The sequence below is a fragment of the Equus asinus genome, chromosome 1 (genome assembly GCF_041296235.1).
Source record: "Equus asinus isolate D_3611 breed Donkey chromosome 1, EquAss-T2T_v2, whole genome shotgun sequence".
NCBI classification, from domain to species: Eukaryota; Metazoa; Chordata; class Mammalia; order Perissodactyla; family Equidae; genus Equus; species Equus asinus.
This window is the reverse complement of record NC_091790.1, coordinates 122,181,176-122,208,297: the sequence shown is the minus strand read 5'-3', so window position 1 is coordinate 122,208,297 and position 27,122 is coordinate 122,181,176. Positions and strand designations below refer to the sequence as shown.

The following is a 27,122-nucleotide window of genomic DNA, read 5'->3' as shown; positions in this document are numbered from 1 at the left end:
GGTGTCAGAAGCAATAAATGCCACCTAAATTGACAATCTCTGCATTTCCTCTATTATTAATGGTTATAGAATAAGAAGAAACTGTTGAAGACAATCTCCCTTTGAAATTCAACATTTGTTTTTTTTTTATTGATTGGGCATTTACTGGGCAATTAATATGTGCAAGGTCCTCTGGGAGGTGAAAATATTGATAAGCCCTGGTCTAATTATGGACCCACTGCAGTGCCTCTTGCTGCACGGTTCTGTCGTCCGGACAGCCAGCTGGGCTAACAATGCGGCAGACGCAGGCAGTGGTGGTCATGCCTGCTGAGCAGGGGAAAGGCGCTGAACTGCACCAAAACTGGCCACTCCCACTTTTGTGTTCCTGGACATTTTGTAAACGTGTCTAGATTTGGAATTGCCTGTGAACTCTTAAAGCAGAGTGCAATGCCTGGCTCTCTGTCAGCTCTTTATAACCGGCTCCTTAATGAATCAAGTATGGGATTCTTCATAGATAATACAAGAACCATGTGTGGAACATAGATTAAGAGAAAAATGTATGCATCTCTTTATGGGGAGGGAAATAGAAAGAATAAAACCAGTGATTTTGTTGCTGTCGAGGCTACGTAAAGTTCATCTTCCAACACTGCCTTATTCGGTATTCAGTCTAAACCCAGCTCTTGTTGGAGGATATTAGTTCCGGTTGGCAGGTGAAGAGGAATAAAAATGAGGGAAGAAAATTCTTCATTTCCTTAGAGTTCCTGTTTAATGTTTAATGGAGCTTTTCTTCCTCCGTTCTATGGGGCTTCCTAGGCCATGATGGGTGAGCTATCAGTTTGATATACAAAATGTGAGCCAGGATTATAGGTAGGAACAGGAATTTTTTTTTAAATAGACTTTTCTACAATTCTTGAGAATTGCTTCTTCTTTTTTTTTAATCCAGTGTCTAGGCACAGACTCTTAAGACGGTGATTCTCAAACTTGGCTTCATAGTAGAAGCACTGAGACACTAGGCCCAGGTATGTTTTATTTGCTTTTAATCTCTCTGGGCGCTTGTAAAGTACAGCCTGGGTTAAAAACCCCTGCCTTGGAGGGACTCCGCTATGTTTTACATTCATTGTTGACAACTGATTTTATCTAAACCTGAGGGCTTGAAAGACCTCCATGACACCGGTTGTCTCTTTCCAACAGTGAGTTTTCTTCTCCTGGAAGAAGTACAGTTGAAAATCATTAGATTGTGAAGCTCCTATCCAGTCCCCTGATTCTTAGTAACAAACCACTAAATGTGTAAATATTATGATGCCCATTGTAACATAAAGCTCTCCGGAAAGAAAGGAACCTTAATCTCAGGGGCTGGCTTGGTGGCGCAGGGGTTAAGTTCATACATTCTGCTTCGGTGGCCCTGGGTTCACTGGTTGAGATCTGGGGTGTGGACCTACACACTGCTGCTCAAGCCGTGCTGTGGCAGGCGCCCCACATATAAAGTAGAGGAAGGTGGGCACGGATGTTAGCTCAGGGCCAGTCTTCCTCAGCAAAAAAGAGGAAGATTGGCGGCAGATGTTAGCTCAGAGCTAATCTTCCTCAAAAAACCCCCCAGGATTTGAGAACCTTAAATGACACAACAAAGTAGCTGTTGAAATTTTATCTCACATCTCTAGAAGAAACTGCTACAACTTTCTGAGCAGTTATGTGGTCAAATTGGGCAGTGGTGTGTGCATAAATACCCTTTTCTAACTTTACTTTTTAATATAAAGAACAATGGTATTTGCTAAGGAATTAAATTCACTGATCCTTCAGACTTTATTTCCAATATCTGAGTGATCCTGTGATTTCCTCTCTTCCCTTCTACGTTGGCAATGGGGGTGAAGTTTATTTTAACATTCAGCAGCGGTTCAGGACTCTTTCTAGACTGTGACTGAAGCAGAATCAGCTCGAAAATATTTTTTAAATTTTAAATATACAGAAATGGTGTTTCTTAAGCTTTTGATAAACATTTTTGGAGGTAAAATTAAAACGTCTCGTATTTATGTTGGTTGTAAGGAGGAGGAATACACATACTTTTGATCTGAAGTGAAACCGCTTTATACATTATACATAACGCTCTGCAGTATCGTTATTTTAACATACACAAGAGCCAGAGAAAAATGAAATTTGTCATTCAGTTTTACCTGCCTATGCCAACAGAAATGGTAAACAGCAAGATGATAATCAGGGCAAACTAAATCTTTCATGAGCACATATTTTTCTGTAGCTTAGCCTTTATATTTAGGGAAATTTAGAACAGTCGGATAGGAAATGGAAAGTGGATAATATCTGGGGTTTCAGACCTCAGATCTAGAGATTCAAACCTGGGGGGGAAAAGAAGCCATAAGAGGATCAACAGTCTTTCTGAAGGTAGAACAGGCTGAAACAATAAAACATTTGACCAGATTTTACTACCTCTGAGAATGGGTAGGAATTCTTTTGAATATCTGTGCAGCGGAGAAGCTAATCAGAGAAGCAAATTAAATAATGCCGTAAATCACATCCTCCTTGTGTCTTGGGAACAGTCATGTTGACCCACAGGAGTCACTGGTGTTGCAAACGTGAGTCAGTGGTCGGAGCCACTTCGTAACTTCCCTCTGTCTGGGTCTCTGGCCCGGCACCTCTGAGGTTCACTTTTGCTGGGGAAGCTGTAGCCACTTTCTCCATTACAGAGTATGCTTTTTATGGGAGAAATGAAATGTATCTAATCAAGTAATAAATAATACCTATTTCTACAGGAGAAATAGATTGTATTTTATCAAGTCAGATATTACCAGTTGAATGAGCAGAAACTGCTCGCTAATTATGAGTCTTGTCTCACAGAAAAGGATTTCATGCTGTCTCGGGTTCTGTAATAATCCTGTGGATGGATGAATTTCACACACACCCCCATCTCATAATGTTTTAACTAGTTATTGAACAAATTGGGCAGTTGGAAGAAAAGTTAATTTGTATTTAGTTAAAAATTATAAGAAATTTAGGAACTTTAATGATGTTTTCAGTCATTTAAAAGTGCTTCCCTCCATCACAACTACTTATGGTAAATTAAATACCCCATCATGGAAGGATTAAGGTTATTTTAAGTCATTTCTAGTTTCTTGGGGTGGCAGAGCCCTCCCTGAAGGCCTGGTGGCACTCTTTCCCACCACAGTGGGTTTGATAAATGGAAAGGATTGGTCACAAAAATCTGTGCTAAATATTTCTGCCATGTGCTGGTCTCTGTGGCTATGTGAAAGCAGATCCTGCATTGTAGTGAAAAACTGAAAACGGAAAACAAATCAAAAGACTCTGTGCCAGCAAGCGCTCTGTTCACCGGGTGCAAAGGGCAAGGAGACTCAGGTTTGCATAACTTCTTGTTCAGTAGGTGAGCCCTGGATTCTGGCGACCCTTTGAATTTCCTCATAAGGTGAGCGACCTTAGGCAAGCTACTTAGTCCATCTGAGCCCCACTTGTCTTATCTGTAGACTGAGGATGGTAATTGTGGCAGAGGCAATGAAATGTGTTCACCATTTCTGTCCTTAGGCATTGAGATGACTACATTCCCCAGCCTCTCTTGCAGTTAGATTTCGGGGGACAAGTGACTGGCTCTAGAGCCAAGGAGCCGTGGGTGGATGTGAAGCCATCCACTTCCAGTCTGGCTCTTACACACATCTTGTAGAGACCTCCAGTTCACGCATTTCCCTTGCTGGGGTGACTTTGAGACCACATGGCCTAGCTAGGGTTGCTACCGGGATGAAGGACAGTGGCCCAACCTGCACGCGATTTTATGTGCACGTGAAATAAATGTTGCTTTATGAAGACACTGAGATTTCCCTCTTGCCCCCCATTCTCCCCTTCTTCTTCCCTTTCTCTCTACCTCCTCCTATTCCTCCCTCCCTCCTGCCTTTTCTTGATACTGTAGCACAATCTAGTATACCCCGATTAATACAGACTTCACAACTCCTTCACACAGCTGTATAAATTAAACAATATCAAGGATACAATGCTGGGGTGTAGGGGCACATAATAAGTCTTTAATACATTTACTGTTATTTTGTATAATTTAAATTCGTTATTTTAGACATTAAAAATGCTGAGGCTTAAAGAAATTAAGTGACTTACTCACAACCAAATAGCTGATTTTGGGTACAGCTAAAAATTTCCAGTGTAGGTTTCTTTCAAATATGTCGCCATCTTCCCCCTAAACCAGAGGTGCCACTTCATTGAAAGAAACATTTAGATACATTGAGTCTGTTGAGCCGAATTTATTTAAAGAAGGTAGCTAATATGTTGAAGTTTTAGTGACATTTGAACAATTTTGATCTTAATCTTATAATTGTAGGTGGCAATCATTAGGAATTTTGCTAACTCTCTTTGTATCTACTCATGAAATTTTTCACATTTTTGAGGAGAAAGGTCATTCCCTCTCTAACTTTTTTTTCATTCTAAATTCTTTTAGTAAAAATTTTGGAAATAATAATTACCTACTTAAAAAAAAAACGAGTGACCCTTTTAGAAATTCCCAGTAAACCTGTTACTTTAGAATGGCATACTATTTATTAAATTGCAGAACATAGAATATAATTACTCTAAATATTTTTTACTGCAAGTAAAAGTCCTATCTTAAAGGATGTTACAGAGTGAAATATAATGTAAAATATATATTGTTTGTCAGGGGATAAATAACAATTATTATTAAATAACTGATAACATAATCTTAGAAACCAACCTAAAGAAATATATGTAGCACGAGCCTTTGGTGTGAAATAATTTCTCACACTATTATAAGATTCAAAAATTATAAATAATCTAAGTGTCTAACAATAGGGGAATTGTTCAATAAATTACAAGATTTCCATATAATGAACTTCATGAGTATTTCTGTTAATGTCAGTATGAAGTGCTTTTAATACTTTTAGCTTGTGAATACTAATTAACTCACTTTAGTGATTTACCCTAAGCCCAACACGCCAGAAGGCAAATACTCTAGCATTTCCCAATTCTGTGCAGTCTGAAGGGAGAGCGCTGCCGTTCACATAATTTGCACGCAGCCTGCACCTCTGCCGTCCTCCATGTCGCCTGATGCTTTGCCTGTGGTTGTTGCCTGCAGTTCCTTCACTCGTTCCTATGGAGGATCCCTACGTCTCTCCACAGCCGTCTTTCCAGTTCTGCTCCTGGCTGGGACTGCCCATGTGGTGGCACTGACCCACGCTTGACCGCTAACATCCTTTGAGGCCCTCTCCCTTGCTGTTGCTAAGAGCTCAGTACCACCTGCTCTGATCTCTGCTATTGACGTCCCCTGTACCATTTCAGCACACTGCTATAGGCCGGCCTTCTGTTTAGCTGTCCCAAACAGGCATTCTGACCCTCATGATCTACAGGGCTTATCTTTCTTGTTGGCCTACAAGGCGATCCCTGCCCTTTCTTGTGGCTTATTCTAAATTTTATCTAGGAGGGTAGAGGGTGAGGACCGGAAGACTTGTTAAGTCCCTAGAGATCCATTCTTGCCATTGAGCCACACTGGCCCTCTCCACCCAACGCCTGATTCTTACCCAGGTTTCATTCTCTTTTCTCATGACTTCATTTGTTTTCCCTTTCAAGTCACCTATTTCCCCTCCCCATCACCTGGCTGCCACTGGACCCTCCCATCTATCAGCTCTGCGCCTATATAATTGAACCTCATTTGAGAACCAGGCATAAATTATTCCCCAAAAGGGTGCCTGGATTCAGATTCCATGGGGATAGGAAACTTTGCCTAACTCCATCAGCAGGTGATTGCTCAGCTCTAATCAAGTAGAAATCCTTGCTTAGGTCATAATGCTAAATGACAACAGCAGGAAAAAAAATTATAAATGAAAGATGATCCTAATTCTGTTAAAACCAAACTTACTTGCATGAGAATCATTAGAAGGACAAATCAAAATATCTCTTGGGGGCCAGCCCGGTGGCTCAGCGGTTAAGTGCGCAGGTTCCACTTCAGCGGCCCGGGGTTCGTGGGTTTGGATCCCGGGTGCAGACATGGCACCACTTGTCAAGCCATGCTGTGGTAGGCATCCCACATATAAAGTAGAGGAAGATGGGCACAGATGTTAGCTCAGGGCCAGTCTTCCTCAGCAAAAAGAGGAGGATTGGAGACAAATGTTAGCTCAGGGCTAATCTTCCTCAAAAAAAAAAATTATAAAAAAAAATCTGTAATGTTAATATTTGGAGGATGGGACTATAGATTTTTTTCTTTAATTCTCTAAATTTCTACCATGCATTTTATTATTTTTTTATGTAAAAGAGACACAGGGGTCAGCTCCGTGGCCAAGTGGTTAAGTTCGCATGCTCGGCTCCAGTGGCCCAGGGTTTTACTGGTTCAGATCCTGGGTGCGGACATGGCACCGCTCATCAAGCCATTCTGAAGTGGCGTCCCACATAGCACAACCAGAGGTGCTCACACTAGAATATACAACTATGTACTAGGAGGGCTTTGGGGAGAAGAAGAAAAATAAAAATAAAAATAAAAGATTGGCAACAGGTGTTAGCTCAGGTGCCAATCTTTAAAAGAAAATGACACCATTTAAGAAATCATTGCAAAGAAAGAATCTAGAGGCTAATAACAAATTTATTTAAAGGACAGTTGGTTGCACTTTTTCTTTTGTGATTTCTCTTGCTATAAAGAGACAGTGGTCTCTTGGTTGATTCTAGAAGAACCGTTCTCACTTCAAGCCCTCCAATACACCTGTGCCTTGCCTTCTACAGCTCTTTGTCTTCGTATCTTTATCTGCACTGGTGTCTGTATCTGTGTGTATGTATGTTATTATCTATCTATCCACCTATCTCTCTCTAGCTCCATAGCACACACCATAGCAGATACTATTGGTGCCCTGCCCTCTCTCAACACTCACCTTCCTCATACAGGCCAGCTCTTGGGTTTCCAACTGCTGGCATCTGCCTAAGGGCTTTCTCTAGAGATCGGAGCCTCACTGGAGATATGAGACACACTGGAAGTAACTGGAATTAACATGCACCTCCCTCCCCAGCAGCCCTCAACTGAGACAGGAATTGGTGATTAAATGCTCCCAACTCCCTTGCCCGTTGGGAAGTGGGGACAATCATGACGCACGTTCTCCACTGTCTCCCAGAGTCTCCAGCAGGACTGAGTTCCACAGTGATCACCTGCATGGTAAGCACCCATATTGGCTGCTTATGTTTCGCTGCCTCATTTCCCTACTTTCTTATAGGTGCTTCCGAGGATCTCTTCCCCAATACACAATTTGAATTCACATTCTCCTCTAAGAATCTTTCTGGGAAAACCCAACCTAATAAAATATTCACATTCATATCCATTTCCTGCAGTCCATATGCAAATGGCTTAAGGGTTATAGCTGGCTCTGAGCTAAGCATGAGCTCAACATGTGGCAAGACTGCTAACAAAATTAACACAATCTTAGGCAGCAACGCTAGAATAATGGTTAAAGAAAGTCAAAGTATTTGTGTGGTCTTATGTCTACTTCTGGATGCAATATGTTTTAAAGGATATTAAAAAATTGGAATTTTGACCATGGCCTGATTAGGATTTTAGGAATCTAATAACAAAGATAACAGTTAAAGGAAGTGGAGCTGTCTTGAAGAATAAACCACCAACGAATGGTCTAATCGCTATTCAAGTTGTTGAGGGGAAGTCGTGAGCACAGTGGACCAAATCTGTTTGAACTTTTTCCTAAGGGCAGAACTCTGATAGAGCAAAAGTTAGAGAAAGGCAAATTTTAGTTCTGGTAAATGAAGACTTTTCTAACAATTAAAGCTTTCCCTTATCAAATACAAGATCTTAGTCCCTGGAAATACACACGCAGAGGGCCAAAATCACCTAAATCCATCCCATTCCTTAAAATAAAACAGGCCACACGTGTGAGCGTCTGTGGGTCTTACCAAAAGCTCAGTTCAGCCGCAGCATTTTGCCTGTGGAATTCCAACCATCGACCATCCTGTTGCATGCCTTGCTGGTCCTACCTGTTATTTTCCTGGTTCCTCAGATACCTTCATTCTGGATTTTTGCCTTAGTTCTATTATCTGGCCAGCTTCGTGGATTAACCATGTAGTTTTGGACTTTCTTTCCCAGTATCCGGGGCTAGCGCCTCTCTCTTTGCACAACTGCAGGCAATAGGAATTGTACCCCCAGCCCTTCTCCATGTCCTACGCAGTTGGTGGTGGCTTCTCACCTGGCCCCACCTGACACAGGTAGAGGAACAGGACACACGGGAATAGAATCCTAAATGGAGTGAGAGCTTAAGTGACTTCTAAATTTACTTCCAACTCTATGATTTTATGATCATTTTCCTTTTAAGTTTTGTTATCCTCATTCTTAAGTTTCATTTCTCTTGTTTATTAATTTATAAGCCTTGCTTCCCAAGCTGTCCTGAGGAAATCAAGCCAGTTTCCCGTTTAACAGTGTCATTGCTTCAACTCCCTAACTAGGCTCTCCGTTTCCTTCATGTTCCCAAGCCTTGGTGACTGGTTTTGGCTTCTGCTTTGTCTAAAGATATGTACTTCTGCAAGGAAGGAACCCCCTGTCCGTGCTTTCCCATTGGATGACTCTGCCCTCACTTAAACTGTCCCGTTTCCGCAGTCTAGGTCTTACCCGCCGTTCTCCTGCAGAGGGCGCTGTTTCCCTCATCGAGCACTGCCTTGCGGGACCTCGGCCGCGCTCAACCGACACTGAGTATTCCCGCCCTTTCTGCGGGAAAGGCAGACCTGCTGCCCAGTGGGACAGTTCTTTCTGACGCCAAAAGGAGAGCTTGTTTTTCACAATGAAAACATGTGTTGTTCCAGTTGGCAGAGTCAAGATCAGTAGGTAGAAATGCAGAACTCTGGACCCCATAGGGATCTGGGAATAAATCTTCAGAGAATTGAACTGGGAAAACTATACAGTGTTAACAATAATCATTTACTTTCTCAACAAACATTTATTGAGCATTTCTACCCTGAAGGCTCGGAAATTAGAAAGAAAAATGGATCTCAAGCAAAAAGGAACTTACAATCTGTTGAGGGAAAGAGACATGTAAAGTGTAATGCAGTAGGGGATACGAATAGCATGCTATGAAAATACAAAAGGAGGAGTAGTCATAACAGATACCAACTCCCACACACTCTCCTGGGCTCTGGAACATGAATTCCCAGGCTTTGTACTGGCTTAGGATGGAGGTTGAATCTCTGCTGGACCGTTTATGAGCTGAGAGACATTTTGGGTAAGTTATTTCAGTTCCTTAAAATATCCATATGGGGGCCTACTGGTGGCGTGATGCTTAAGTTTGCACGCTCCATTTTGGTGGCCTTGGGTTCACGGGTTCGGATCCCAGCTGTGGACCTACACACTGTTCATCAAGCCACGTTGTCGTGGCATCCCATGTACAAAATAGAGGAAGATTGGCACAGATGTTAACTTGGTGACAATCTTCCTCAAGCAAAAAGACGAGGATTGGCAACAGATGTTAGGTCAGGGCCAATCTCTCTCACCAAAAAAAAAGGAAAAAAATCCATATGGCAGTAGTACTGGGAAAATTAAATGAGAATGAATGCAAAGAACCTAGCAAAATGTCTGGCACAGAGTAGGTTAATAAAAATGTTGCTTCCCCTCTCTTTGATTCCCTCAAGATTAATCTCTGTAGAAATAATTGGGGAAGTTATGTATACATCATTTGTGGTATCTGGATCCCAAGCTCAACCTCTCCAAATGTCTTCCTTATGGTGAAGCTTCTGGACTTTCTAAGTGGAGGCCCTTATGACTTACCATAATATATAGGTGCATCTTTGGACCACACACCTGAAACATTATCCTTTTCTTTTTTTATTATTGCTTTATAGTTTCTCATTCTTTCTCTTATGACTTTTCCTCCTGAGACACCAAGCTCCCATTTCATCATTTCTCATTCCATTTTCTGAGCACAAGGAAGAAACACTGTGTCAGCCCTGATTCTGGTAATTTCTTCAACATCAGTCTTCCTTTATGGAGCTTGCTCCTACCATCTAAGAACATGGGGTTCGTGGATGTGGCCCTTGTACCACCATGTTCTCTCTTTGAATGACCCTTGGTGGATGCCTTACTTTGCAGACATCTGATGCCAGAAGATGTGACTGAAAGAGGCTGCCTTGTTTTGAGGATCATTGAAGTGCAGGGGAGTAGAACTTGGGGTGAGCAGGAGGATATCAGCACGGTAAGAAACCAGTTCCCCTGCAGTGTGAGCCAAGGACAGAAAAGCCTTGTAGGGAGCAAAGAAAGGAAGATGGGGGCTTCCAGATGCTTCTGTCTAGAGCTCTGCTGGACATGCAGGAATTTGTCAAGCCTCACACATTCTATCAAAAAGGTGAATGACAATGTCTGCCATGGCATTGAAAATGTAAACTTTATATTTCATTTCAAGCTGTTCAAGCTTGAGTTACTACCTTCCTCATAATCAAACTGTTCTCTACCTTGTCACCTACCTGGTCTGTAGATTCTGTGTGGTGCTCTCCAGCTTTCACCGACGACATGTTCTGAGCAAAATCAAACCATTGCCATCATTTCTTATACCAATCTATTTCTATTTTTGTAACTCTTACAAAGTGCAAAGAAGGGACGTACACATTTAATAAATAGAAAATATTTATTATACAGCACTATCAAGATTATTTGACAAAAGGCAGTAATGAGTCAAAGGAAAACACTTTTACAAGAAGCTAAACAACTTGGATAAGCACATACGTTAAGGTGAAGAGTTTCTGCCCTTCTGGTAGAGGGTACATAAGTGTACATTTCCAATTTTGATATAAGAGCTAATACTCTATTATATTCAGGAAAACTTTGAATCATGATAAGAGTAGGCATTCAGAGTAATAACGTGATCAACGTTGAATGTGTTTGCCAAATGTTTCAGATGAAAACCTCAAAACAAACTCACATCTTATATTATTTGAATAGTAGAGGCAGTTTTCCTCACCTATTCTTACTTTAAAAAAGTCTGAATGCACAAGTCCTGTGATAGCAAGGACATGTTTGTGGCATTAAGATAAAAACATGATCCACTAATAACAGGTATATGCTTTGCCTTGCTAGTTTGCCGATTGGTAGACCATGTATTAAGCATTGGAACCATTCATTTTCCTCATTCTACTTTATCACAATGAAAATATGGAAGTGAAATCCATGTTTCAGTCATGAGGTCTTTCTACCAAAGGTGTTATAAAATAATTTTGTAAAGGAAAGGCAGTCCATTCTTGATATGGAACTGACTAAACTTGACAGTAGAATATGGGAAGACATAAAAAACATGAGTCTCAAAAATTGGAGTTGATGTCAAAATCTGAATAAATGATATACCAGGTATTTAAAGATTCTAAGGTGGTTTTTAGCCGAGAAATCAACATTTCAACATGAAGGAGGCATATTAAGATATGACTGTAACATAAGAGATAAACAAGATATTTAAGGGGGTAAGATTCATTCCACCAATAACAGAAGAAATCAAAACAGCAAGAAAAATCTCTTTTATTGGGCGTAAAAAGAGAGAGCAAAAATGAAACAACTATATTACATAGACATGGATATGACACACAGCAAATAAAAATATAAGGAAAAGTTATGACAGTGAAAATATAGAAATAAACGTATATGGAAATAGAAATTAAAAGAAAGCAAAAGGTGATGAATAAATAATTTGAGAAATTATGACCAAACTTAGAGGTTAGTGTATGCTTTAAGCACATGGAGCTTAAGTAGCTTTGGAAAATCATTTAAAAAAAATTAAAGTAACGCAAAATAATCTGAATACTGTCATTTCAATCTAATGTTTTCATAATGATGTATGCAAGTTTATAAAATGTATCTTTTTATGGTTACCCACAGTTTTTGGGGACTTTTAATATAACAAATTTTCAAACCACTTCATTAATAATGTATTTCCATCATTAACATCATAAAATATCTGAAAAATAAGTTCCCTCTTAGAAAAGGAAGGACCATCGAGCAGCATATGGAAAGCAGTGGACCACAGTACTCAAATCTTCAAAGAGCTCATGGAGATATTGGTGGCAATGGTATATAAAACATTATTGAAACATAAAAATATCTATACTATATTGGAAAGACAATCTTCTAGTTGCAGTTAGATTGACATTACATTGCACAAATTTTATTATCCACGTGTATACAAGGACACAGGACACATTCACTCGCTAGCTAAAGGGACTTCGGTGACAAAAAGAAACAATTATTTGTCATTTAAACCAATACTTTTGCTATGCGTACACCATTAAGTTCGAAGATGGATTTGTTTGTAGTACATAGGAGAAACAATGGCACCAAATACACATACTGCATCTGGGAAGTTCAACTGGTAAGTATTATTTGCTACAGTAAATGGAAGGTAACGATTTTGCCACTTGGTTTGTTCTCTTGAACTGAAGGGCAAAGGAGAGCCCCCTTGGCACAAACACAAGTTAATCCACAAAAGGTCCTCTGCCACTCAAAGCAATCTCTTGTTCTGGCCATTTTTCCAAAATCACCAATAAGCGAGTATCAAATTTGGGAAGCTGATTGTGCTGACCGGTTTTGTTCAAAGCGTCCTGCTTATGCATTGTCTTGCCCTCCTTCCATCTTCCCTTAGCACTCCTGATGAAGCACTTCTTGGTGATATTTTTCTCATATTCCTGTTTCCTCAGTAGAGGGAAACCACAGAGCAGCAGGGTGTCCGTGCACCTTTCTTCAAGTGTGACAGCAAGGCTGGCACTGGATCGGGTGCAGTGGGTGAAGAAAGGCCCCTATTTTGACCAGTTCCCGTGTCTCCTGAAGACCAGGAGTCTGTGGGCCCAGTAGAGAGAAGGGCTTGGTAGAAATGAGCTGCGGTCCCATCGTCTGTTCTCTGGGTGGTTCCATCCCTGCCCTCCTTTCACCCACCTGCTCTGGCTCCACCACGCTCATGAGTAAGACCATGGATACCATGAGGTGAACTAAGGGTTCACCTGAATCATCCTCATGTGCTATCCGTTCCCAAACTGGCCAAGTGTGTGTGGGCATGTCTATCTATGCACACTGTCCAAAAGAGATTATTTTTGTTTATTTTATTTATTTATTTTTGCAATAAATGTTACATACTATATGGGATTGTGCTTTGTCAGAATTCCCTTTCTTCCCAGAGAAGGCTATGAGTAATTCAAGAATCGGAATCTTCCCCTGGATCACTTCTTGCTTGCAGAGTACAGCATCTTTCCCTCCGGCCGTACTTAAGGCAGCAGCAACATTCTCCTTCCTCCCTCCTGACTCGCCCTCCACCCCCAGCCTATCCTCCCAGCTTTCAGCTCATCTCCGGAGCTGCTGGTGCTCCGGGCTTCTCTTGCTTTTCCATGTGGACGCCTCCTCCCTACAGGGTGGAAGAGCTTTGTTTATAGTCCCTCAGGATGACAGAGGCGTAGGTCACGTTGGGAGGGGTGCAGAGCACCGACTCGGACACGGGGGAGCTGGGCACCGAGCTCCCAGAGGCCACCGAGTCGCGGAAAGGCGACGGAGGCGTCAGAGCGGGAGAATCCTCTGGGGTCGGTTTGCTGGCCACCTGCAGGTCCTCCTCTTCCTCTTCCAGTTCATCTTCCTCCGTGTTCCCTTCCCGCTCATACAAGTACTCCTGGAGGAGCTTAAACCTCTCGCTGTCGTCCTCGTCCTCATCCTCTGCTGTGGGGGAGGCGGGCTCCTCCCCGAAGGTGCTCAGCTGCAGTGGGAGCATTTGCAGGTGCTGCGGGGGCGCAGGGGGCGGGTACAGCGAGCGCATCCCGTTCCCTGGACCCCCGGGGACTGAGAGCACCGCGTTGAAATCCGGGATCGCGGTGCTGAAATTGTTGACCACTCCCTGTAGCTGATCCATCAGGGATTTCTGAGGTGGCGGTTGCTGCTGCGGCTGCGGTGGCGGCGGCGGCGGCTGCTGGAGGGGAGGGGGTAAGCCCTTGGGGATGGCTGGGTCGGCCAGGAAGAGGGGGGTCTCCTCTGTGGTCAGGTGGGGCGGCAAAGGCGGGGTGCTGCCCGCGGTGGGCACGCGTCGGTGCACCACCATAGAGGGACTGCTGGGAGGGCTGAAGCCAATCGGCCGGGCGTCCTCCTCCTCCACGTTGTAAAGGGTCTTGGTGCTGGTATCTGAAAAGGTAAGGCTCTTGCCGGAGCCTTGGTAACTTTTAGTGAGGGGCTTGATGACGGCTGTTTGGTTGCAGGCCGTCTCACTGGTCTTCACGTGCACAGAGAGGCGGTGCCACATATGCTGTCCCTTGGGCACCTGTCTTCCACCTGGTTCAGACCATGACACAGACTTGCCATTAGAACTATGAATAAAATAGAGATGGATTTATTTACAGATATATCATGCACACAGGATAAAATACACAGAAATCACAATGCAGTTTGACTCCCCCGTCAACCATATGCCTGTCCTCCACACCCCCCAACCTCTCCTTATTACATATCAAATGCCCAAAGCTGCAGCGACCACAGGTTCCCTTTGAAGCTGCAGCCCGTGATTCCATCCACCTAAGCCAAGGCGGGAAACTTTGACCCTGAGAAAAGTTGTATAGGAGTAAAACCAGACTGTTGGAGAAGTAGCTGTTTTCATTTAGGTCTAAGATTTCACAAAGTTATCAGACACATACACACTAAGGCAACGACAACGTTATTGCTTGCTGCAAGGCTTTAAAAGATTCCAAAATTGATGAAGGAAACAAATTAAAATTAAAATCTTAGTTACACATGGACAACAGAACATGACTATAGCTCTTGCCTCCCATTCTTCTTAGCCCCTGGGACAAATTAAGACCCACATATAAAGCTAGTTTCATTGTCCTGTGGGCTACTAAATACACCCTCTCAGTTGCCCATTCTGATACGCAGGTATTTCCTGTTACCAGAGCTGCATGGTCATGCACATGGCACCTGTACGGAAGAGAAAAAAAAGCAGATGACAGAAAATCCCAGACCCATGCTCCATTTAAATGTTTCATAACTCTAGATTTTCTTTTTATTTCAAAGCATTATTCCTGACACATAGAATGGATCACAATTCACATAAAGGCCCTGATTCATACCAGCTGGCGTGGGATTTTCACACTGGGAATGTTTAACTAGGTGCGTCTGAAAGGAGAATGAACCGGACGCCCCACAAAATACAGATGATATCCTGCTTTAGTCCGGGCATAGTTTGAGGCAGATGAGACAAAATTAAGACCCGGGCGAAGCTGAAGTTGCTGAGACAAAGACCCTCCCTGATCTTTTCCTCATTGAGCCTCGATGAAGCAAAATCTCAGCACCCCAGCAATCCTCCAGCCTTATCAACTTTCCTCTTCGTGGGACCCTCATAAAACCAGGCAAAGAGAATGAAGATCTCTCTGAAGAAGAAGAAAGAAAATGAGATGTACTGGGTGCGTATACTACAGATTCTATTCTGTGTGTTGTACCAACTTTGGTCTTACTTTTGGACTCGGCTCATTTTCTGCATAATGTTTAGCAGATGGTGGTACCTTGCCATAGCAGACTATTAATAACAACACTGTTAATACTTAAATCGGGAAATAATTTTCTTCTTCTTTTTTTAGGAGTTTTTTCCCCTCTGTATCCATGAAAACAACGAGAAAGCAACACAATAATAACACATTTGTGACATTAAAAGGGATAGGGAAAATGAACATTTTTTTTCCTGGGAACTTGTGAAATAGACTGTTCCATAGCATAGTCTTTTATTTAGAAAAATATAGAAAATGATCAATAGTTAAAACATAGTGGTTAATTTAATAATTTTGCACATATAAGAATGGATATTTCAGAAATTGTATGTGAGTGTTACATTTACGATGAGGGTAATGTGTTTTATTTTATATTTTATAATCTTGAAACTGAAGTGAGCCAAATAAGTACAGATTCTTGTAAGAATTCTGATATATATTGTAGAAAATTCAGGATATAAAGGTTCTAAAATAAATATAACAGCTAAAATTTTAATCTCATCATTTGGGAAATTAAGTAGTTCCTCCATAGAACTGATAATCTATGCTGTATTTTTAATTGTCTAAGAAAAATATCATCTCCAAATTACTATATAAAAATAATATTTCTCTTAGTATATGCTTAATATATTCCCTGAGAATGTATAAGTGCTTATAAATGATAAATTACTGACTTATCAGCTTCCACACTATCTTGTTAGGGTAGCTGACTCTCTTCTGAGTTGATCAAAGTGAAGCATGGGACGGTGGTATTCCTGGGTGTCAACCAGCCAGCCAAAGCAAGACCAGAATCCATAGATCCCCTTCTGAGTTTGAAATTCTAAGTACACCTACCTCCCACTTTCGTCTTTCTCAATTTCCTCCATCCCCCACTCTCCTTACCCTGTTTCTCTCTTTATACATTCCGTATGCCTCTTCCAGAAAGTAAAAATCTCCTGTTTGCCTCTTGCATTGCTTAAATGTGCTTTACCATATCATTCAACCTCAAAGATTTGCAGTCCTTTCAAGTGTAAGGGAAATACTTTTTCCTTTTTTTCCCAAATGCCTGCCCCTCAATGCTCATTAAAAAATATTAAATTAAAAGGCTGTCTTGTATCTTTATTTGGTTATTTGTATGTGTGTGTGTGTGTTTAAAAAACAAGTCCCTTGACAGCTAGTCATCAAAGTCAACCAGCAGACGCAGACAGCCCAACAAAACATTTCATATGCTAGCAAAACGGCAACCTCATTTTCCTGGGACTGACTTCACTCACTCTCTCCCTCACTTGGGTTACTTTCCTCATTGTCCAGGGGTTGTATATCGGCCTCTTTTTATTTACTTATTTTTTGGTTTTTGTTTGTTTGTTTTTGAGGAAGATTAGCCCTGAACTAGCCACTGCCACTCCTCCTCTTTCTGCTGAGGAAGCCTGGCCCTGAACTAACATCTGTGCCCATCTTCCCCTACTTTATATGTGGGATGCCTACCACAGCGTGGCATGCCAAGCGGTGCCATGTCCGCACCTGGGATCTGAACCAGTGAACCCTGGGCCACGGAGAAGTGGAATGTGTGCACTTAATTGCTGTGCCACTGGGCCGACCCCTGGGCCTCTTTTTAATTCATGCACTTCCATATGTTAAAGGTATTATTAGTGACCTTACAGACAGATATAATCACAATTTAGCTGTGTTTTAATACAATATAGTTTTTATTCATGTGATAAGAGATTTTCACCCTGACTGCCAAAATTATCAGCTTTCCTCCCCTCAGAGTCTTGCTCCAGATTCGCTGTAAAGTACTGTTTAATTAGGAAGCAGTTCTAATGCCCCAAGGCACTTATCATATTAAGAACATTAGATTAACCTTGTTTTTTTCCCAAGGACAAAATAAACTGTTTCCTAAAAACAAGAGATAGTGGAAGAAATGCATCATTTCATAGAAACTGCAGCAGAGTATAAACTTTGGTCCTTCTGGATTGTTATTTCTAACCCGTGGTTCATAGACAGCTTGACTGGTCCATGAATCTATACATGCTTTACGCATTGTTTTTAGACTGAACCAACATGTCTTTGTAGATTATGTGCTACTATTTTTAAACCCATGTAAATGCTGTTATGATAAAGTGTGCTGATACAAGTGTAACTAAATTCTAAGAGGCCTGGTTTGTGTTACAGTGGCCACTAATAAAAGTCCAATTACTATCATAGATTCCAGTGAAGGTTTAATAACTATTTTAGCGTGAAAATGTTGGGAACCTATTGCTGTAATAGTCAGAAGAAAAAAATGCATAAAATATGGGGCAGCAAAAAGGAATAAATGCATTATGAAAATGCAATATTACTATAAAATAAGACTTTTATTTAATCCTGGATAATGGAATACCTTATGTCTCAGCCACCAGCCACCACTTCTTTCTTCTATTATTTAATTTTACTCGGTTTCCTAACCTTAGGAAAAGCAACCTGGTCTAGAAACAACACATAATTGTCACAATGCACCCCGTGCTTCTTGCTCTAATTTCAAAAGACAGACGTCACGCCTACAACAATCTCATATTTGAAGATCAAATTCAGTAGCATTTGGTGTAAATACCTCGGGTGGCTGAATATATTTTTTGATATTGAAGTTGGAGGAAATCGCTGCTAGGCCCAAGAGGAACTAGATACACAGAGGATGATGTACATTGATAGTGTGCAGAGCTCAGCAGGCCTGGGGCGGCCGTTCCAGCCACATCTTGCTTTGATTTTTCTTTCATTAAATAAGTATCACAATCCTCCCAAACAGAAAACCCAGTATTTACAGCGCTTGAAAGAATAGTTGGAAGTGGGTGGTGTAAACAGATTAGTATATCTTTGGCATTCCAAGTGGTCCTGTCTGTTTCATTTGTTTCAATAAGTACTAGTTACATCTGCAGAGTACACTGCTGTCTGCTCCAGAGAGGTCTCAAATGGGAATAACAGTGGGTGGGTGTCTGAGATCAGGAGGGAAGCATCCTGCACAAGCTGCCTAAGGGGAAAAGCTTACACAACACCTGTCTCCCTTATGTCCAATTCAATTCTTTGCCACTAGGCTTAATAGCCTCACAACAGACATAAGGGTGGCATCCAGAGAGCCCACAGACAAGGCAAGACCTTCATGAATGGAGGGAAGACTCATGCCTTGGAACTGAGGAGGTTAGCCTTTGCTTTCTCTGAAAATGCAAATGGCAACAGGAAATGCTGTTGAGTCACAGCCTGGAGAGAATGGCTCACCAAGTTAAGAAAACAAACCAAAGCCATGGGCTTGCTGGCATTTCCTGCGGCCTTACAGCTACAGCCGGGATTTAAGACCTTGCAAGGAAGGAGTGGGGCTGCCCCAACCCAACGGAGACAATCCAAAAGGAATGCCACAGATGTGCCTTCCAACTCTCTCCCATCTGCCTGCTTCAGCGAGCTGGTACAGGACGCAGTGAGTAGTGATTCATGTAGAATGTCAGGCATGAGGACTATTTGAAACCATTTGAGTCCCACTCCTGTTTTTCTAGGCAACCCCAGGTTAGTTTTCAACACAAAGGACTCCCACTGACTCCAGTTCCACTTCTTGAAAGCTTTCCTGGAAAAATCTGCATATTCAGTATATATTCTCTGGCAGCCTATCTAAGCTTCATAAAATTTCTCACCTTTTTGACTCGCCACCAGTTGTAAGGTAGAGAATCTCTGAAATGTGTTATTGAAGACCAATCTTTTTGATTACATGAGAACTTGGTCGTTTCTGCTGATACTAAATCTTGAATATCATTGTGAATTTTACCCCTCTTCTGTTTGATTCTGACCTCATCATAAGCTACTCAGAGAACCAGTTGGCTTGTTGAAATTTACAATAATACGAAGTCTAAATATACAGTCCTTTTTTTCCTTCTATGCTCCATGCTGCCAGACCTATAATTTCCATAGCAAGTCATCTGATGCTCTTCAGCTCTACCCGGAGTCCTCCCCAGTTCGCCCTGGAAACACAGGGCAGTTGCCTTGCTCTGCTGGGATCATGCCTCAGAGGCAGGATAGATCCAGGCAGACCATAATGGTCCAGTAGGCAGCTTTATTTCCATCCCTAGTCCCTTTGCCGGGCTTGTTCACAAAAGCTGTGGGAACTGAAGGTCACAGAAAGAGCATATCATTTTTTTCCCCCAGGAACAACCAAGGCTAAAAATAGCCAGTCTTGGGCTATGGTGCACAGTTTTTAAGCTACCAATCTCTTCCTGATCCTTTGTAGTCTCCAGAAAGAAAGCTTGAATGGATCGTATTTAGAAAGTTCTTGACAATCAACCTGTTAGATTTGTTAATTGTTGCATTATTCTTGTCACCTCTCAAGGATGTACCCTCTTTCACTCTTTGCTTTTGCTTTTAGGCACTCACCTTTAAGAATGAAATGTTAGGTGACTCTCTTCTCTCTCTGGTCGTGCTGTCATGACAAGACAAGCACATCTACTATTTCCATCAATCCCTTCTGACAGGCAGCCAGCAGCTGTCATAATCAGGGTCTCCTTGCCGTGTCCTTGGTCAGACTCAATCCATGGTGCAAGAAACACTCAATGCCTTTTGACTTGGAAGAATTACAGACTAGAGTGGTTCTGATCTAGATGTACAGAGGCCTCCCAACCACCACCTGAAACATACTGGCATGGCTGCCCTATTTTTCCTTCTAAGAGTCAGCGTGATTTGATTGAGACCACATGCTTTCTATCTGGGCTCTTTAAGGGAGTGTCAGGACACAGACTTCCCAGTGCACTCCACTGAGTGAAGCAAAGAGACGCTGTGGCCCCAGTCACTGGCCCCCATGACCAGGTTCAGTATCAAACATTTGAACAAATTGGGCTCTTCTCATCTGAAGAGCTATTCAAGCCACAGACACCTCATCAGTGGGCTCCCTCCTGCTGCAGGAATGTGTACCTTTGACTCTCCCAGGAGTTTGAAGGGCTGTAAAGGAACAGCTGAAAATGACCACAGACTCCGTGCACAATGAATCGAACATGGTCTATGTTCTTTTGTTCACTTAAAGAGACACTGTCAAGATCTAAAGGTCAAAAATTGGACCAAACATGCACCGTTTTTATCAGATGGGGAAAATCTGATAAAAGCACTCAGAATTCTGTGAAAATAACTACTTTTCTCTTTTGTAAAGCTCACTTTTTGTGGGACTCACAAAACTTTTGTTTTGCGCTCCCCGGGGTGTAGGGAGCACCCAGCAGAGGCTCGGGCTGGTGCCCACCCCCTCAAACGGACATTATGGAACCCTTCCCTAAGTTCAAGTTATGGCCTTGCCTTTAATGCAGACTGGATCATTTCAAACACTTGTGCAACAGCAAAAAAGGCAAAAAAAGAAAAGAAAAGAAAAGAAAGAGCTGTGTTTGCCAAAGAGAAGCTGACAAATTTGTGAAGGGGGAAAATTCACTTTCGAGCTGTGAGTGGGAGTCACAAACAAAAGCGAATCTCCAGAATCGGCAAAGGTGTTGCATCTTGCATCGAAGCATAAGAAAGCAAAAAGACTAACAACTTGACAGTGTCCTTTTAAGAATGATGGACAATCAAATTAAGGCAGTCGTGCAAACCACGGCACGTAAATGGTTCCTCCTTCTTGAAGGCATGCACCACATCTGTTTCCGTGTTAGAAAGTGGAAAAACCCAGGAGAGAGAAAGCAAGGGGCAAACCACTATATTCTCCATGCAGCTTCTCTTACACATTCACTGCAGTGTGGGGGTTTTCAAAGCTGCACATGTGCCGACGGACATTGGCTGGTGGGCGAGAATTCTGGCTGCCTCTTCCTGAAGATTGAAAAGAAAAAGACACCCAGTGAGTGAGTGGTTATACATGTGCACAGATATGGTGATTACACCACTCAGGTGGTGCCTGGGCCTGGAGCGGGGCCTGGTCTGACTTCTGAGCCTTTCTGCACGTCATCTCCACCTCCACATCCTATATCTTCCTTGCACTGCCAGGCTCATTTCTGAAAGCCACAACAGTGGAGTGCATTCTTTCTTTTCCCTTGTGGGACTATCACTTTCCAAGTGGCAGATGCTTTTTCTGCTGTGTGTGTGTCTGTCCCAAATTGGCTCTTTCCCTCCACTCTTTACATCTCCCTTTCTTCCTGGTGGCAGTGGGCTCCACCACCACTCACACTGATGTACTCTGAATCTTCCCACCCCTCTTAAAGGACGTTCATGGATTTAAGTCTTACACTGTGTCTTTTAATTGCATTGCTAATTTCCCCCATATTCGGTTACCATAAAAGAATTGCTATCGCTTCATAGAAAGTCACATTTATCACTTGGCCTTCACAAGATGGAATGCATCTAATGGTGGAGAGAAGGGGAGTGGCAAGAGACTGGAGGAATCTGCCACAGGAGGAGAATGTCATTGGATTCCCTGGTTGGAGGTCTCCTTATCTAGCACAGAGGGTGATCTGGTTAAGGCGAGAAGAGCACTGACTAGAACTGACAAGGCTAATGGGGCAGCCGCGGGCAGTTGGCCTTTCCTTCATCTGTTGGAGTGAGGATAAGTGGGTTTCCCATGAGTTAAGTGGCACTTCAGAAGGTGGTGGATAAAGCCATCTTGTTGTCGTTCCACACAGGAGGGCTGCCAGTCACAGAAAAGAATTTCAGGAACAAGATGCTAAAGGTGAACCATCAGCAGGTGCTATAGGTGGCATGCATGACGTTGGTTGAATTGGGAGAAATCTCCCATATTAGGGAAACCTGCAGTGGTGAAGTCACCTCTAGGGCTCCCTAAAAACTCACAAGTGTTCCCTATGAATCAGCATTGGGCCACCTACTCTAAGATTCTGGTGACAATTATTCAGTATTAATCAGAAGAGGACCATAAGAGCTCCGGGGAAATCAAAGGCCTTTGCCATCTCTCCTATCTCTTTTTCCCATCAAAGCAGACAGAGGAGGGGAAACTCAGAATAGGAAGGCAAAGGAATCGCAGGAGCAGACCACGCCTCTTCCCATCCCAAGTGTTTCAGGCTGAGGCCTGACACATACTGGGAAGGAGAGACGTGAGTTTGAAGCTTGAAACAAGAATACACGGGAATAACTTTTTAATACCTGAAAGCAAGGAATCTGATCTGAATGTAGAAGGTGAGAAAAAAGATTTTCCACGGCACAGTTGAAGGTAAGAGAGAAAAAAATAAAATTGATCCATATGTGTATTTCTACCAAGTTTGGCCATTCAATCAACATTTGAAAGTACACGATCTACCCAGGACAATTTGGAATCCTCATCCAGAGATAAATACCTGAAACGCCTGGGTGTAACTTCATTACTACTGCAATAATCCGTTTACTTAAGAAAATTAAACAAAGAGATAATGTTTGCTCTTGAACTTGCCAGAGTAATAGATCCTTGACATTCAAGACGTCCACAAAGATCATGAAAACATTAGCAAGTAGATGGCCAGGAATAAAAGGATGAGGTTTGAATATATAAATGAAGTTATCAGTAGGAAAGAACATTTAACCTGTCAAATGATGTTAAAACAACTTCATTTCTCATGAAAGAAGGCAGAAAATTCACTCAAAGTGTTTGGCTTTGCCTTGCTAAACTGCTGGCATCCCCCTGAATCCTCTAATTAATTCAACCTTTAGATAATGTCCAGATGTGACCTGTTCAATGGTGCTGGGGGACCAGGACCCTGGCAGGTCTGCTTCACAGCCCTGTGACCAAGACAGACCAGGCTGGGTCCCTCATCAGAACGGCCCTGCACTTGGGGTTTAGTGCTCCATGGTCATCCTTTTGAAATTCCTAATCATTTTATCACTTAATTTGGGTTTTGTAAGTGATGTTCGTGGGAAAAAAGAGGATGCACTGGGGGCTTGTAGCCTCAGCTAACATATGGTCCTGTCTCCCCAACTTCCCTGGACATCTGGATGTTCTGCTTTGTGCTCCCCGGCCCCTGGGACCTGATCACACGCAGGCTTCCACTACCCACGCCTTTCCAAGGAGCAAGGCCACCCTCTGCCTCTGGCAGCGGCCTCTGGTCATGGATGCGGGAAGATTGGACCAGGGTCAGGGTCAGGAGTATGTGTCCCACAGCATCTGGAAGGAGGGAATGGTCGTGGCTGTCTCCTCCTTGAACCGGCAGGGCCACTGTGCATCTGGCTGGCAATACTGAAGGAGCGAGAATCTCACCCATCTTCCATGCAGATACCTTGTGGGGCCCTGAGATGTTGCAATACCCTTGGGGGTCACCCGTCTACCATGGATGGAGCAGCAGGCGTGTGGGAAGGGAGATGCCTGGTTCAGTTTCCCCATGGTATCTGCCCAGTGACTGGCTGGAGGCGAACCTGGCAGCCTGAGGGCGTCCCGTGCTCAGAGTCTCCGAGTTGGGGCTACCACGCCTGGCAAGGTCTACACTTGCTGGGTGAGTACCTCCAGCAAGGGAGCACAACATTAAACGGCAAATAAAAAAATACCATGACAGGTCAAGAGAGAGACAGCAAAAGAAAGGAAAAGGCTTTATATTTTAGTACCTTTAACTTTTTTCCCTCTGCATCTTCAACCAGGAGCCCCATGTTTTCATTTTCCACTGGGCCATGCAAATGACATAGCTGGTCCTGTCTGCTGGAATACATGTATGATGATAAAGACCACGGGAACATATTGACAGCTTAGAGACCCGACATGCTGACGTTAGCAGAGGTGCACAGAGTGTGACATGCCTGGAACGATCAGGGAGCTCCGTGGCCTCTGTTGCTGACTTGGAATTACTCCTGCAGTTAGTGGACAGTTGTGGTTCCTTTGGGGGTTTCAGCCATGTTGACAGTCGAACTTCACAGAGTCACTCTCAGCAATCCCGAAGCCACCTTAATTAACTATTGATTGAAATAGTTGAAAAAAAATGACAGCTTCTCCTTCAGGGTGTCATTTCTTTAGTCTCTGATTTTCCCTTTGGGTTGAAATGAAATGTAAATGACCTATGCATACAAACCTTACTTTTCTGAAAGGAGTGGTTTATTAAAGGTTACAGACCACACCTTGAAAAGTCTGATGCCAGAGTGGCCAACTGAATAAAAACTGAAAGAAGGAGCTTGACTTAAGAGTATTTTTAGCAACTGCAAAACCACATCTTCAACCAGCCACAGTTTCGGCAAGCCAGAGTAAAAGATTGGAGGGAAAATGGAGCATATGGGGGCTTGTCAAATATAAGTCCCAAATCTGTGCTTGAATCTTTTGGCAGAAACTGTGGATTTAAAGAAACCTGAGAAGTTTCCTTAGAAAGATGCCTCTTTAATTTCTTCTGAAAGCGCAAAGTTTCTTTCCTTCCTTCCTGCCTTCCTTCCTTCTTCCCTTCTTTTTGTAAAGAGTCACTGCTTGTTATAAACTCATGGATTGTCCATAGCTTCTCCCATCTATTGCCATTCACCAAATAATTTTCCTTTAAACAAGAGATTCTCTCTTTGGGTGTACTTGGTTCCATATGACTTTATATTAATGTCTTATCTTCTTTACAGCAGGTCACCCATCAGTTTCTATGCTGGGAATTATTCTTTACACGAACTTGAGAAGTTGTTACAGACAAGTTCTACTCATTATAGAGGAGCGATAAGATCCCTGGACAAGGACTCAGGAGACCGGGCTCTCTCCAACTCTGTATTTGCCTCTTTCAGACTCGGTTTTTTCATCCATAAAGAAGGATTATTGAACTAGTACATGTCAAAATGCTTCCAACCAGCAAAATGCTATCCCAGCTTAAGGCATCCACAAGTGCCCTTCCTCTGAAGGATGGAGGAAGAGAGGCAGAGACAAGACACAAATATTTTAAATCTCAGTGAGTATTTAGATTAGATAGTTCATAATATCTCAAACTTCACTGTATTTTACTCATGGAGTTTAGCTACTCTCCTTATTCAAGAATTTCAACAACTTCTGGTAGAAAATAAACTGCTTTCTCTCTGGATTTTTTTTTTTTTTTTTGCGGGCAAAGTTAGTGACATTGAATGGATATGTCAAGAGCAGGTAAAAGCTGAGTACAGAGTCAGATTAGCTGCTGTGCCTGAAGTTGCATGTCTGTGATAGGTTTGGAGGTAAGCCTACTTTTAGCAAAGATGAAATGGTCAATACAATTCCAGGTGGGCAGTTCACCATGGAAATAATATGGCAGCTGTTCAAAGTAATCATAAAGATTGACAGCACCACTCAAGACCACTTTAGCAGAGTATGGTCTATCTTTTTTTGTCGTTGCTACAGATAAATAGGATAATTTGCGCCCCTGATTGCTTTCCAAAGCCAAATGCAGTTTTTTCTATTATTTGAATTTAAATATTTATTTCTTGACGTTGGTTCCTCAGATTAGAGAATGGAGCTCTGACGGTACATGTAGGCCCTCTGTAAACGGTAATTCCTTCCACTCTTCCTTTTAGCACATGCACAGCTAACATAGTACAGTAAGGCTCTTTATATAAACACACAATGCAATTTTTCCATATAAATGTAAAATATTGCTCTATTTTAAAATTCTGAATTCTAAAGATTTCTAAGCTAATAAGAGACTATAGAGAATGATTTCATAAAATTCAGTTTAATTGGCATCATAGCTTTGTCAAATACTAACATTTTGCCTTATTAAAGTACTCTTTCTTTTGAAAACATTATGTTTAAATTTGAAGCCCCCTGCATAATATTCTTAATACTAATCCTCTTCTTTTCAAGAGAAAATTTGATGTGTAGGATCACTTGGCATATTTTAATACTTTTACAACATGCATATTCATATGTGTTAATAAATAATATATGGTAGAGTTTAGCATGTTATTAGATTTTATGTACATAGCATCGTACTGTATTTCAATTCAGGAATTTGGCCTTTTTCAAAGTACTATGTTAACAGATATAACTCTAGTTTACTTAAACTAAGTTGAATAAATACCAAACTACAAAAATATAATCAATTCTCCTACTGATGGCCATTTAGATTGTTTCCTACATTTTGCTATTTTAAGCAGTACTGCAATAAACATTCTTGATTGTGTCTCCTTGCACACATATGGGAGAGTTTTTCTCTGGTATGGACCTAGAAGTACAATTGGTGGATTGTGTGAATACACATTCGTCTTTCTTATGTATTGTCAAATTGCTCTGCAAAGTGCTTTGCACAATTTACACTAGTATGTGAGAATTCATATTATTCTTTCCAATTCTGTCTGTTTTTCGGACATCTTTGAAATTGACTTTATATTATGAAAATTGTCAAAAATATATAAACATAAAGTAAATGCTAAAATGAATTCCCAAATCCCTATTACCCAGCTTTAGTAATAATATATATATGTGAATCTTGTTTTAATTATACTTGCCATTTATTTATTTTAAACTAAATCTAAAACATTATGGCTTTCAATCCATGAATAATTCAGTATATATGCCTACAATATCAGTACACATTTTTATAGTAAAAGGAAAAAATAATATCACACCTAAAATACATTAATAGTAATTCCTTAATATTTGATATTAAATTTTTTGATATTAGTCACTATGTGAGTTTTCCTGACTGTCTCACACATTTTTATTTTACTTGTGATTTTCAAATCAGCATGCAAACAAGATCTGCACATTGCATTTTGTCGACAAGTCTCTGAAGTCTTTGAAATTTATATTGTAGCCTTCTCCTTTTTGCTTGCTATTTGTTGAAGAAATATTG

The 27,122-nt window shown here is 41.8% G+C and overlaps 1 protein-coding gene across 4 annotated transcripts in view; it reads right to left on the bottom strand.

Moving 5' to 3' along the window:
• Positions 1-10,588: 10,588 nt before the first annotated feature.
• The window catches only part of GRM1 (glutamate metabotropic receptor 1), a 376,618-nt gene continuing 360,084 nt past the window's right edge, over positions 10,589-27,122 (bottom strand). The window contains exons 9-10 of one of the 4 annotated variants that reach the window (XM_014850651.3): positions 21,162-21,246; positions 13,076-14,301 (exon numbers count right to left, since the gene is read on the bottom strand). In XM_014850651.3, coding sequence (XP_014706137.1) covers positions 21,186-21,246 — 61 coding nt within the window. In that variant the 3' untranslated portion in view covers positions 13,076-14,301; positions 21,162-21,185. Of the gene's footprint in view, positions 14,302-21,161; positions 21,247-27,122 lie in introns of all 4 variants that reach the window. The other 3 variants (XM_070506823.1, XM_044768555.2, XM_014850649.3) reach the window with 3 other exon arrangements.